This window comes from Mustela nigripes, chromosome 17 (genome assembly GCF_022355385.1).
Source record: "Mustela nigripes isolate SB6536 chromosome 17, MUSNIG.SB6536, whole genome shotgun sequence".
Classification (NCBI taxonomy): Eukaryota; Metazoa; Chordata; class Mammalia; order Carnivora; family Mustelidae; genus Mustela; species Mustela nigripes.
The window spans coordinates 47,262,531-47,276,546 of NC_081573.1; the positions used below are offsets into that span (position 1 = coordinate 47,262,531).

Consider the following 14,016-nt stretch of genomic DNA (forward strand, 5'->3'; position numbering starts at 1 on the left):
TTTTAAAAATCCCAACTGCACTTTAGGGAATTGTGTCACAGAGAAATTTGTGAAATTTGTAAAATTTGTGAAAAAAATTTGATCACTTCCACATAAGTCCCTAAAATAAAATGACATAAATGAAATCCAAACAAAATCTACAACCATTTCCTATTTTAACCAAAACCAGGCCAAGTCTAACAGAAAATAAGAACTGGTGGTCACTTTGCAGTAACATGCAAATATCACAGTATTATTCCCCAAAACACTCCCCATACAGACATTACAGTATCATTCGCAGAAACAAAACATCAACATATCAAAGGTAGTAAGCAACAAAATCATTCTGTCCTTCTCTTGTCTGTAATCTAGCTAATAATACTTAGTGGAATGATTTACAAAAAAAAAGGGGGGGGGTTAAATAAAATCTTTAAAATATAAAAAAAAAGAAACACCAAATCACTGGTCACGTTAACCCTTTAAGTAATAGACCAGGGCCTTTAATATACTGCACTTTAAACAACTGTAAGTTTAGCTTTTTAGAAGCAGAATAAAAATGACTAAATCAACATCTGAAATACATAGCTATTCAAGAAATATTTACCAAATAAACCTCAACATTTAACACTTTTGGTAAACACATCAGATTCTATGCTAAATTACAAAAGAAGGAAATAGATTATCCTTCAACAAGGTATAAAAAAAATGTAATTAAAAAAAGCACTGAAAATATAAGATACACATATAAAAAGTTAATTAGTATAAATTCCTCACTCAGGCAAGAGGTGTACACACAGATGATAGAGTCCACCTGACAAAAATACCTTCAGTATCTACTAACTGCCAGATAACCAAAAGGATGCTAGGCTCACTACCTCCCATTAGAGGGAAGGTTGGTTAAATCTTGTAAGTGTCTGTGACTAGGGTGTTGTGGTTCAGAGCAGAACTTTGGAACCAGATGGTCTGGGACTTAGGTGTCTGAACAAATTTCTTCCACAAATGCTCTGTGACCCAATTCCCTATAGTGTAACTGAGGTAAGGGCACTGTCTCACTGAGAACGTTATGCACTGATATTATGTTATTTGCAGCACTTAGAACAGTGCATGGAAAACAGTAAATACTAAATGCTAAATGTCTGATAAATAGGTTGCTTTATGATTTAATACCCACAGTACCTGTTCCTGAGGATGCAAATCAGCATGTTTTAAGTGCTCCAGACTTCAGCTTCAGTTCAGCTTCAATGGATAATTTCTCACAAGCTCAAACCCATCCCAGTCTGATAAGTACCTGCCTGTATACTTCAGTCTTTCTACCCTCTGCCCCAAGAAATAAATTTCAAACCAGAAAGTTTTGGGAAACGAGTAAAAGAGCAAATAATAAAAATCCCCCATAATCCTAGCAGTATCCCAGAATACTCACAATAACATTTCACTGGATCTACTTCCAGTATTTTTATTTCCTAGTTTTTGTATGTAATTTTATTTTAAAGAACTGCATCATTCTAAAAAAAAAAGTTATTTTTAAATAAGCAGTGTATCTTAAAATATTTTTCAGATCAGTATGTTTCACTTAGAATTTCTATTTATTAAGGAAATTTTTAAACACATACGTAAGAGAGAACAGTATAATTAATGAATCCATATGTGCCCAATCCTCAGCTTCAACAAAGGTCAACCCATGACCAGTCTTATTTTATTTCCCATTTCTCCAAAATAATACTAATTTCTTGATATTTTCAAATAGTATTCAAATTTTACCACTGTCTCAATATTTTATCACTTTTTAAAGATTTGAGAAAGCCTACACACACACAGGGGAGGGGAACAGAGGGAGTGGGAGAGAGTGTCTTTTTTTTTTTTAAGGTTTTATTTGAGACAGAGAGAGAGCAAGCGAGAGAGGATGAACAAGGGGAGAGGTAGCCCAATGGAGGACTCAATCACAGGACCCTGGGATCACGACCTGAGCCAAAGGCAGACATTTAACCAACTGAGCCACCCAGGTGCCCAGGGAAGACCATCTTAAGCAGACTCCGCACTGCATGTGGAGCCTAGTGCAGGGCTCAAACTGACCGCCTTGAGATCATGACCTGAGCTGAAATCAAGTCAAATGCTTAACTGTGTCCTGCCTGTCTCAATATTTTTATAAAGTTGATTTGTTTAGATCAGGATCTAAACAAACCCATACACTGCATTTAGCATACAGAAAACATTTTTAGTGGCAGCGTATCTTATGACCATGCCCCATACTGATGGGATATTTAGATTATACTTCTGAGTTCACAAATAGCACTACAGTGAATATCATGGGTGCATCTTTATGTGTTAATCAAATACAGCCAGAGTTTAAATTCATAAGTGCAGGATGAAATTCTGATAAAGTCAGTAAGGATGAGTAACAGGAATGTCTAAGAAAGGAAAAACAGTTGGAGAAAGGCAGAAATGGGATAGAATTCTAGAATCCTAGACACGACTTCATTTTAATCATGAGGAAACAGCATTAGTTAAGTGATTGCAGAGACTTTAGCAAATACTGGCAAGACCTAACTAAAAATAAAAGGCAAGACCAAGTCACTGAGTAATTTGGAGACTTAGATATTGGTCTTAAATTCAAGGCTAGAGTTCAGACTTTATCCATTTGTTAATAAAAAGTCATCAAAGATTTTAACACAGGGATAAGGGAAAGGATTTCATCAAGGTTGTCTTAGCTGCTTAACAAGTTTTACAGGAAAAGACAATGAAATGTAGTAAGAAAACTAGTGAAATAGTTTAGACTAGCACTATAAAAAAAGGGATAAAGAAGTTAAAAAGAGAAGTTAGCACTCAAACGAAAGTAGTTTTTTGTCCACAAAAATTGAGATGTTAAACTCAAGTTGCTAGAACTCACCAATTAGCCATTAACAGAAGTATTGAGGTTGGGAAGGTTAGTGACATGGCCAGGCAGCTGTGGGTACTGACAAGCTTCAACTTTAGATTTGTACAAGTGAAGCCTTGGTAGAACATGAAAGTAGTTTCACAAATACTCAATAAAATGTCCAGCAAGACGCTCAGGAAAGATCACCTCTGAAGCTACTTTTGCAGTTACCTGAAGTCACTGAAGTAGAGTAAATAACCAAGAAAAACAATGTAAAGGGGAAAGGAGGGCAAAACCTTTGAAGAAACTAGAACATTCTTTTGGAAAACTCTTTGGCCTTAGAGCCACATCTCCCTCCTGCCAACTTTCATAATAACGGGGGTGAACTAGGGTAATAAAAGGATTACTCACTGGTTTCCAAATTCTGATGCTACAAAAAGGAAGCCTGTTTTAAGCACACACATGGCAGCAGCAACAGGCACAGTATCAAAATACTTGAGCCGGATCTCAGTAACCTGGAGGGAAGAGAAAAAAAAAGATTCTACCATGTAGGCAAGTGAAGCTAGGCCACAGAAGGTAGCCCAGTACTGTAAGACAGCAGAAGCAGAAGAGCAAATAAAATACTGTCCTCAGTATCTAAATCCAGGGTTACCAAACTAAAACCCAAGACCAGCCTAATTTGTTTATGTACTTCCTATAGCTGCTTCTGTGCCATAATGGCAGAGTTGTATAGTTGAGGCAGAGAGTATATTGCCCATAAAAGCTGAAAATGTTTATTACTGGGCGTTTACAAAAAAAAATCTGCCAACTCCTGAGCTGAACTGGTATCCAAAAAATTGCTCAGTTGTTCACAGAGCTCCTATACAGGATGAAAACAGTGATCATGTGTATTACCAGCTTTCAGTAGACATCAAGAGCTTTTTCTTGCTACTCACCAGAAGTGGCATTACTCAGTCTTATACATGAGACTACCAGACCAGGAATCTGTTAACCAGAGAAAACTTACATTTCTATACTAGTTGCACAAATAAAAAGCTTTAACACCTTAGACAACCACTTTTTAAGATATTACTTCCATTTTATTAACTTGTAAAGTATTAACTGTCCTATCTCAGAGTAGTTTTGAAGATGGTTTATAAAACCACTCTGTAAACCTTAAATGTACACCTAAGTACCAGTTTTTGAATTAAGATTATTTAAATATATGAAAACTAGAATACCATAGGACATTTTATCAAACCAGACTAACCTAACAAAAGTGTTTCTTCATGGCTTTTTTTCCCCTCTCCATCCACAGTCTGCTTACCATATCTTCATCTGTCTCCAAAGTGATCTTGAAGATATCTCCTTGCTCAGTTTGGGCCAAAAAGAAGAACATCGATTTGGTCTTATGGGTAGCAGAGCAGACAAAAATCATTCCTCTTTCAGGATCATCCAGGTCATTCTAGCAAAGTCAAATATAGAACCAACAACTTAGAAATGAGTACTACTTATTTAGGGAACACAGCACCTTACCAATAGGGATCATACAGGTCACCCACCCAAGGCCTAGAAATAACCCCACAGTCCTTTATAAGTTTTGACCCAGAGAAGCCTGTTCGCCAAAATATAAAATGCAGTAGCCAAAATTATTGTTTACTATAACTATGTGACAAAGCCTGTGTATAAAAAAATTGCCACAGGGCACCTGGGTGGCTCAGTTGGTTAAGCAACTCCCTTCAGCATAGCTCATGATCTCAGGGTTCTGGGACTGGCTTTCTGCCAGTCAGGCTTTCTGCTCAGCAGGGAGCCTGCTTCTCCCTTTCCCTCTGCCGACCACTCTGCCTGCTGGTGCATGCACTCTCCCTAATAAATAAATAGAATCTTTAAAAAAAAAAAAAGGCGCCACAATTTCACTCTACATTCTAATCCAGTGAGTAAGAAAAAAACTTTCTTCAGAGAAAAATGTCAAAGATATGAAATTTAAAGAGCCATCACTTCAGACTATGAAGAAAAGTCTTACATGTCCATGACACTACCGTCCAAACTGTCCTTCTTTAGCCTTGTTCCACATCATCTTCCTTAACTCTGACAAGGCAACTCTTTGACTATAATCCTGGCTGTTTTTTTTTTTTTTTAATGTTTCCAACATTTTGTATTTCTCCCACTGACTTAGTTCTTCGAGGGCAAAACATGTTTTATATGTTTTTATACTCCCCAAACCAAGTACGATGCACAAGAGTTAGGTGCTCAGTAAATGTCTGATGAGCCAAACTGAACTTCCCACCCCTTACCAAGAATTTAACTTGACAGATTTCTTCTCAGATTTCCTAAAATTCATGGACTCTTATCTGGATATCATATATTAGATCATCAACTAAGTAAGACCTGTAAGATTCAACCCCAGGACCTGTAAGTTAATATTAAAAAGATATAAAACGAGGAGTGAAAGGAAGAGACCAAGGAAGCAGAGATTAAACGGGATTAGCCGAAGCTGGATATACAGTCCATTATATCCTACTTTGCATATCCTTAATAATTTCCACAGTACACTGTTAAGATTAAAATTGATAAAACACCACTTTTAACCACCAATGTAGTAACTGAACTGAGGGGAAACGCACTGTGTGAAAAGATGTTAGGGAAAAGACTATTTACCACCTCAAAATTCACCACCTGCTTCCACACCAATTACAAAAAGGAAAAGGTACCTTCACAATTAAGCAGTACAAGCAGACACTACCTTAACAATTTATCATCACCAAGTCAAACCAACATTCTGTACCCCTAATGTGACAGAATTGGAAATATGCCACTCCTTCTGTAATGTTTCTGTCAAAAAATATTAACATGGATACAACCATATGGAAAAATATAATGGGACAAACTTCAAGAAAATTAGCCCTCCCTCAAAAAAAAGTCAATAAAAGACCAAAAGCAAACAAAGGTGAGACAAAATATTCTAAAAGGGCAGAAAAAGTAGGTTAAAGGGTACCTTTGAGGAGGACAATGAGAGAAATTGGTATATGAACTGTACATAAGATAACTGTATCACACAAAACACGCTATTTCTTGCACATGACATTGGTAGTGTGGTTACACAGTAGGAGAAGTTCTTAAAAGGAGATCTATCTTAGGACATTCTTAGAATGTCATGATGACTGCAACTTATTTCCAAAACGTTTGTCTAAAAATGTATACAGATACAGCATAAGAAAACAACGCAAGGGATGCTTGGGTGGCTCAGTCAGTTAAGCATCCGCTTTCAGCTCAGGTCATGATCCCAGGGTCCTGGGATCAAGTTCCACATTGGGCTTCTTGCTCAGCAGGGATGAGCAGTGAGCCTGCTTCTTCGTCTGCCTGCAGCTCCCCTCTGCTTGTGTGCTATCTGTCTCCCCCGACCCCTGACAAATTAAGTCTTTGAAAAAAAGGAACAAAATCCAAATGCAATAAAACATTAAATTGGTGCATCTTTTTTTGTATATAAAAGACAAACAGGAATTCATTTTTCTATTCTTTAAAATTTCCTGTACATTGGAAAAAAGACAAAACAGTAGGAAACAATCTATCTCCAATAAATATGTCTGGCTTCTTCAAACTAGAAATGCAGGAATTTCAAACTGATCACCCACAGATTCTTCTGAAATGGAAACCATGTTTTTAATTCATTTTCTCAAAAAATCTGTTTTGCTTTCATTAAAATACCAGCTTCACCAGGGCGCCTGGGTGGCTCAGTGGGTTAAGCCTCTGCCTTTGGCTCGGGTCATCTCAGGGGCCTGGGATCGAGCCTGGCACTGGACTCTGCTCCACTGGGTTCTCTGCTCAGCAGGGAGTCTGCTTCCCCCTCTCTCTCTACCTGCCTCTCTACTTGTGATCTATCATATAAAAAAAATCCTTAAAAAAAAAAAAGTTTTATTACAAACATTTACAAAGAAACTAAAACCTCACAACAAATAAACTAAGAGGCTATACTGTAATTACAAAAAATAAATTAACTTCACAAACACCAGCATCTTTTCTTATGGCAAAGATTTTTACCCGTCTCCTGGGAATTGGACAGCGGATATCTGGTTGGTCACCGAAGTTCTTGTAAGTGATATAGTTTTCAGAGCAGATTAACACTCCACTTGGACCATCTGACCCTCCGGGAACTACAAAAAAAAACAGAACTTAACAATGATACAATGTAATATGAATTACGATTTAGCTTTCAGTTCCTTCTCTCCTTCAGCCCAACCTGGATGAAGGTGTAAGTGCCTGAGACTAAGAAATATTCAAAGTGTTTCTTTTTCCCTGATACTAGCATAAGACAAGGATGGAGTGCAGTTCAGGTAGCCTGAGCCTGTGCAGGTACATGATGCCGCATCTAAAATTTCTAGCTGAGTCAAAACTCAGTTCTCATCTTTAGCCCTATAACCCAACTATGTACTGGACACTTTTACAAGGATACTCCACATGCAGCTTAAAAATACACTGTATTCATGAACAAATCTGTTTCTTCCCAAATCTGTTCGACCTCCTGGGTCCTCCATCTCAGAGAACACCACTATCAGTCAACAGACCAAACCAGAAACCTGGGTGTTCCTCTTCAAGTCTCTGTCCCCTCACAGCTCTGAGTCTACCTTCTTAGCAGCGCTCATGCTGCCAATCCCCTGAGTTAGTAAAACAGCTTCCCAATCTGGCTTACATTCTTATCCTCCACTTAATTAGCCAAAATGTAAGGAAGTGATGTTTCCAAAATACTCATCTTTAACAGATTATTCCCTGCTTAAAATCCTTCAATCACATCAACAAAAAATAAGTTAAATAAAATCCTTCAGTAGCTACCTTCCCACCACAGCCCTTTAGTTCTATTGATCCATGAGCTTCCAAAAGTTCTTTGAACGAACAATGTTCTTTCTTTGTACATGGGCCTTTGTGCATCTCACTCTCCTTGTCCACAACAGAAACTCCTTCCTCCAACCCCCACCCAATACCTAAATAACTAGTCTTCCAGTCTCAGCATAGAGCTCTTCTCCAGAAAGATTTCTCTAACATATTCCTTTCCTTCCCTGGGTTAGAGACCTCTCCTCTACCCTGTCATGGCGTTTGATACATTCTCTGGCAATTTTTTTGTTACTTGGACATATTCATCACCAGACTCAACCTTGCATTAAAGGAGACACCACATATAATTCTTCATGCAGAAGATTGACTCTGCACATACTGACTGTAGAGGCTCAATAAAAAACTGGTGAACAGGGCAGGGCGCCTGGGTGGTTCAGTGAGTTGAGTCTCTGCGTTCGGCTTGGGTCATGATCTCAGGGTCCTGGGATGGAGCCCCACATCAGGCTCTCTGCTCAGCAGGGAGCCTGCTTCCCCCCCTCTCTCTGCCTGCTTCTCTGCCTACTTGTGATCTCTCTGTCAAATAAATTAAATCTTAAAAAAAAATTGGTGAACAAATGAAGACCTGACAGCAAAACATATGGTAATGTTACAGAAAATGAGATGTGTAATCTATTGTCCAAGGTTATTCTGTTTAATACATGGCCTCTTTAATTAAGATTTAATGTTCAAAGACAAGAGCTATCTTATTCTCCAAAATCTTCCCCAACAGGGCATATTTCACTTTAGACATCAATTCAAGTGCAAATGACTCAACACAAAAAGGACTGAATCACTGTCTTCCCCAAGACAGTGGAGAAGAAACTTACAGGACTACAAATATACATGTCCCATTTAGTCTTTTAATATAATAAATTAAACTGACACTTATTTTCTTTTTCAAGGTTTCATTTTCTAAGTAATCTCTCAGCTCAACGTGGAACTGGAACTTCACATCCCCAAGATCAAGAGTCACATGCTCCACTGACTGAGCCCATCAGGCACCCTGGATACTGATTTTCTAATCGTAAACATCTCTGAACACCTATAAAAATCTTACTTAGCTCTGATGCATTTAAAGCAGACTTCAATTTTCTAAGACCTTAGGTTTTGGTATTTATAACCATAACCAACATATATAGATTTTTGTTACTAACCTTTCCCAATTTTGATACTTAAGTTACATTAGGGTCATAAAGAGGTACAATAGTTTTTTATTTTTTTCCTATCTCTGGAGAAATTTAAGATCCCTAAAAATTCTGGACCTTAAATCTTTTGGGGAGTATTTCTGACTACTGCTGCAATTTCCTTAATGGATGCTAGTCTATTCAGGTTCTTAACTTCTTATAGGGTCAATTTTGGGAAGTGCCTTCAAAAACATTTCTATTTCACCTAAGTTTTTAAATTCATGGACATTCATTTATCTTTTCAAAGAATTGGGTTTTAGCTTTCTTAATGACAGTGAAAGACTGTCTACAGTAGAAATATCGGAGCACCCAACAGTGATCAATGTTCCAAGCTGCGTACTCTTCCCATCCTTTCTTCTCTGCCCCCATTAGAAGGTTAAGAGTCAGCCACTCCATGAAACATAGGCAAGGTACTTAGATTTACCACAAATAGATTGTAGTTTCCAAACCCTCGTAAGTAAACTCTCCTAGGTTTGCATATAAAATGGGCTAAGCAAAAACGTACAGAGTAGTTCTGAGAATAAAGTACCTGTAAAGGCATCTGGGTGCCTCTGTCAGTTAAGCCTCTGCCTTTAATTCAGGTCATGATCCTGGGGTCCTGGGATCCAGACCCACATTGGGCTCCCTGCTCAGTGGGGAGTCTGCTTCTCCCTCTCCCCACCTCTGCTCTTGCTCTCTCCCTCTCTCTCAAATGAATAATAAAAAAAAAAAAAACCTTAAAAAAAAAAATACCTGTAATAAGAAAGTTGCCATGTTCCTCCAAAGGTTCACTGTATTTTCGGACCACATGATTTAAACCAAGGTCTAATTCATAGAAGGTAAGAGTCTGCTGAGTATTGGCCGCTGCTTCCCCTGTTGGATCATTGTCTGCTTCCTATAAAGAAGGACAATGGCACAAACCCAGCATTAGGATCCCTCCACCTCATGAGTGGGGAAGCAAAGGTCAGTTTACCAAAGTTCACACTACTAAGTAATGGCAGAGCTGGAACACAAACCTGGGTCTTCTATTTTGGGGATCAAGGTTCCCGCTAATGAAGGCTACAGCCTTCCATTCAAGGCAAAGAATAGTATGCCCCAACCTTCACTACCTCCCTGAAAAAAAAGTCCCACATACAGTTTCACCTCCTTTTTCAAACAGCTCTTCCCCCCAAAATACCATTTTTATAGGGAGATTGTTCGAATCAGAGTAAGGTGCTATTATACAGTTAAAGTTAAGCTGTGAAACATTCCAAAGACTCCCGATAAGACATTTGGAAAACAGAAAAGATTTGTTAGCAAAATAACTGCAAGACAACACAATGAAGAAATAATCAGGAAAGCACTGAGGTGAATCAAAGAAACCATCGTGTGGGGGGAGGGGGAGAAGCAAGAAGGGGGAAAGAGGAAGAGAGCAGGGGGTCAATGAGTCCCCATTACCTCATAATCCATTTCCAGACAAGCAAACATTGGATTTTCAAATCCCACATCTACTCCAACCACATGATATACTAGAGTGTTCGCTTTGTGGGCCTCTAGGGGAGATGAAATGGTAAGCCGGGCTGCAGCATCTCTGTTTAAGATATATACCAATTTCTGTTTTTCAATGGCACCTACAGATAAAGAAGACAAAACAAATAAAATTTCCAGAAAATGTAAAGAAGGGCTTATAGAACAGCCAGACTCGCATCACAATGCTTTCTTTAAAATTATTAATTGCCAACATTAACTCCACAAGTGTATTAATTAGGATTTTGCTATCAGTAAAATAGACAATAGAACTTTACTTCCTTCCTTCCTAATAGGGATCTTAATATCCCACTAATTCTTCAAGAAAACTTTTCAGCGTGCCCAATATTTAATGATACTGGGAAACAAAACGTTAATTCCTAAAATTGCCAGCTTTATTCTCTGAATTAAATCTAATGATTTTGTGACTTGTCAAAAGAGTTGCCTTCTGGAGGCCTGATCAGATACACAGAAGTTTCTTCAAGAGATACATCAGAGAAGAGACATGAATGTGAATCATCACTTCAGGCTGATGAAAGCAACCATATTCACTGCCTAATTATGTACAATCATTTCATTGTAGGTTTTCTGCTACACAGAAATGGGAAAAACATCTAATTCAACCAGAAAGAAAATAAAAAAGGTGTGTTAAGACTATTGCCATTGTTTTAAAAGGAAAAGCAACTTTAAACCATGGCATTAATCCAAATGTGATCCAAACTTTACCCAGGTAAGGAACTTACAGGCACACTGCCAAAAGCAGAGCACTATTACCCCAAACTGAGAATCTATGAAGTCTCAAAGATATACTTAATAGATCAAGTCACTCACTAATCATAACAGCTCGCCCTTTGGGATCCACAGCTAAGAACTGGCCAGGAACAATGCGGCGACATCCACTCTTGCCAAAGGTTTCTTGGTGAATTTTCTCAAACATATTCTTAGATGGCTGGTATTCCAAGATAACAATCCGACCCGAGTCACTGCCAACCACAATGTAGTCTTTGGTGCCACCAGTCAGCCTAAAGGCCATGAGTGACCGGATAACACCAAATACTTCCACAGTTAGTAGAGTGTGTACTTTGCCAGTGTTGGGGTCAGGGCGAAGCAGCTCCAGTATCTTCCCACGGGAAACAACAATTTCCTGCTGTTTGGTTCCTAGATCACCAAAACAATAAAGATCATGAATAATCAGAACTAGTCCAAAAAGTAAACTGGACGGGTCCAAATGCCACTCAAGATAAATATAATTAAGTTGGGGTATTTTTTTAAATTCTATTTCATTCCTAGAATTGATAAGACTTAACAAAAGTGATATCAAAGAAAAACTTTTACAAAATGGTCACACAGGGGCACCTGGGTGGCTCAAGACATTAAGCGTCTGCCTTCAGCTCAGGTCACGATCCCAGCATCCTAGGATCCATCCCCACATTGGGCTCCCTGCTCAGAAAGGAGCCTGCTTCTCCCTCTCTAGCTCCCCCGGGCTTGTGTTCCCTCTCTCACTCTGTCAAATAAATAAAATCTTAAAAAAAAAAAAAAAAAAGGCACATAGGGACGCCTGCGTAGCTCAGTCACTTAAGCATCTGACTTTGCCTCAGGTCATGATCCCAGGATCCTAGGATGGAGCCCCACCTCAGGCTTCCTCTCTCTGTCCCTCCTCCTGCGTGTGTCCATGTATGCATGCGCACACTCTCTCTCTCACAAATATAGAAAATCTTTTTAGAAAAATGCTCAACAGGTACTTTTTAAAAACCCTTTTTATTTTTCTAAAATTTGCCAACAATCTGCGTAATTGGGAGTTGTCTACAAGTCATTATTAACACACGTTTAACTTCATAGAATTAATTATTTCCAAAGGCTCTTTTTAGCTCAGCTTGAAAGCTTTTATACTAGAAAATCACATTCTTACCTGTGCAGTTCAATGGATTATCTCAAACAACTTTTAAAGCTGCTATCTAATATATACCATTTATTTCTAAACTCTGTCCTAGGGGGCACCTGGGTGGCTAAGTCGTTAAGCACACACCTTCAGCTCAGGTCATGTTCCCAGAGTCCTGGGATTGAGCCCCACATCAGGCTCTCTGCTCAGCGGGAAGCCTGTTTCTCCCTCTCCCATTCCCCCTGCATGTGTTCCCTCTCTCAGTCTCTCCCTGTATCAAATAAATAAAATCTTTTTTTTTTTTTTAAGTTTAATTCAGAAAGAAAGTTAACTGGATATCTTACCAGAGAAGTTGCCATGAATGGCAAAGCTGATGCCTGTGGCCCGCTGCAAGGTCAAGTTGTATAGGAACATGATGGCAGCAACACTGAGATACTCACAACTCCACAATCAGGCCGCAGTTGTATGGAGTCAAAACAAGCTAAGAGCACATAAAAGCACAAAAATATCAGCTGGGAGACTTACTTTAACAGACATTTCTGCAAAGGAACTTCTGGCTGAAGGGCAGAACCCATACAGTAAGGCTTATTGACGAATAACGGTATTTATAACCAGAGAGCATTCTACATGCCATGCACCAGGCTGTATACTTTGCCTCTAATCCCTACAAATCCCTACAAATAACTCATAATACTAACGAGTTATACTAACTACATCTATACTACCTACAAATAACTCATTATACTAATTATATAGATGAAGAAATTGAGGTTAAGAAATTAAATCACCTGCCTGAGATCATTAATAAGTGGTAAAATCTTTGGGATCTGTACCATTAAGAAACTGTGTGCCTTAACTGTCAAGAAACTAAGCAGCTCTGCACGTTCTTGTATTTGCATAGGTTACACACACACGGTTCACAATTCTTTAAAAGCACAGCAAAAAGCTCCTTTCCATCCATTCTCTAGCCTCCATCCCTTCTCCCTGTGCCAAAGCAACATCACCGCATTCAAACCTCACAAAATCTTCAGAATAGATACTAGTGTCCCCCACTTTGCAAATGATAAAATTGAAAATCAATTGCCCAAGTACCAAAACACGAATTCAAAAGAGGGTCTTGGCACCAAAAACTGTTTCCGTTATTTACGCTTTCAACACACGGAGTCTTCCCACCTTACATTACAGTTGGCGTGTCGTTTACGTCCATCTTAACCCCTCCCCTCACCCACCCCCCGGGCCTAAAAGCCGGGCAATTTCTTTAAGTCTTACTTCGATCCGGAATTCGTTCCCACCTTGGAGACGGAAGTGGGAGACGACTCCTGAAAGTCGTTTTCGTACCCAAGCAATCCCCTCCACCTTTTTCCCTGGCCTGGACCTTACGGGCCTAGGCTGCTTCAAAACCCGACCAGAAGCCCGGCCAACCCTCCTATGACCGCTCTCTGCCTCCCTAGGTCCGAGAAACTAGGGAGCCTTCTTCTTTACCCTGCAGCAGGAAGGATGGCGTAGATATCCGACAGATGCTGAGTTCTTTCAAGGCCTAAGCCACCGCCAGCTTCAACCTACCGGCGTCCGCCATTAGCTCTAAAGGCAGGGACCTTCCGGCGGGCGCGCGACGTATAAGAAGTCCCCAACCGGCGCCTGAAGAATATATATGTAATTTTTTAAAATGTTTCTTTCTTCGACTCGACATTGAAAATTAGTTAAACATACCTTATGCCCGTCACTTTCCCAGGAGAAAAGAAATCAAACAGACCTTTTACAGTGTACTTAAAAAAAAAAAAAAAACTACCCAT

The 14,016-nt window shown here is 39.1% G+C and overlaps 1 protein-coding gene and 2 non-coding genes across 3 annotated transcripts in view; all 3 read right to left on the reverse strand.

Annotated features, from left to right (window-relative positions):
• Positions 1 to 13,825, reverse strand: part of SF3B3 (splicing factor 3b subunit 3) — a 42,467-nt gene extending 28,642 nt beyond the window's left edge. The window contains exons 1-8 of the mRNA XM_059381172.1: positions 13,706 to 13,825; positions 12,568 to 12,704; positions 11,176 to 11,502; positions 10,276 to 10,448; positions 9,592 to 9,733; positions 6,848 to 6,960; positions 4,137 to 4,274; positions 3,242 to 3,345 (exon numbers count right to left, since the gene is read on the reverse strand). Of these exons, the coding sequence (XP_059237155.1) occupies positions 3,242 to 3,345; positions 4,137 to 4,274; positions 6,848 to 6,960; positions 9,592 to 9,733; positions 10,276 to 10,448; positions 11,176 to 11,502; positions 12,568 to 12,637 (1,067 nt within the window). The 5' untranslated portion in view covers positions 12,638 to 12,704; positions 13,706 to 13,825. The remainder of the gene's footprint in view (positions 1 to 3,241; positions 3,346 to 4,136; positions 4,275 to 6,847; positions 6,961 to 9,591; positions 9,734 to 10,275; positions 10,449 to 11,175; positions 11,503 to 12,567; positions 12,705 to 13,705) is intronic.
• On the reverse strand, positions 4,731 to 4,816 carry LOC132006249 (small nucleolar RNA SNORD111). Its single transcript, XR_009401032.1, has one exon. It is a non-coding gene; the product is annotated as a small nucleolar RNA SNORD111 (small nucleolar RNA).
• LOC132006248 (small nucleolar RNA SNORD111) lies at positions 10,797 to 10,876 on the reverse strand. Its single transcript, XR_009401031.1, has one exon. It is a non-coding gene; the product is annotated as a small nucleolar RNA SNORD111 (small nucleolar RNA).
• Positions 13,826 to 14,016: the final 191 nt, after the last annotated feature.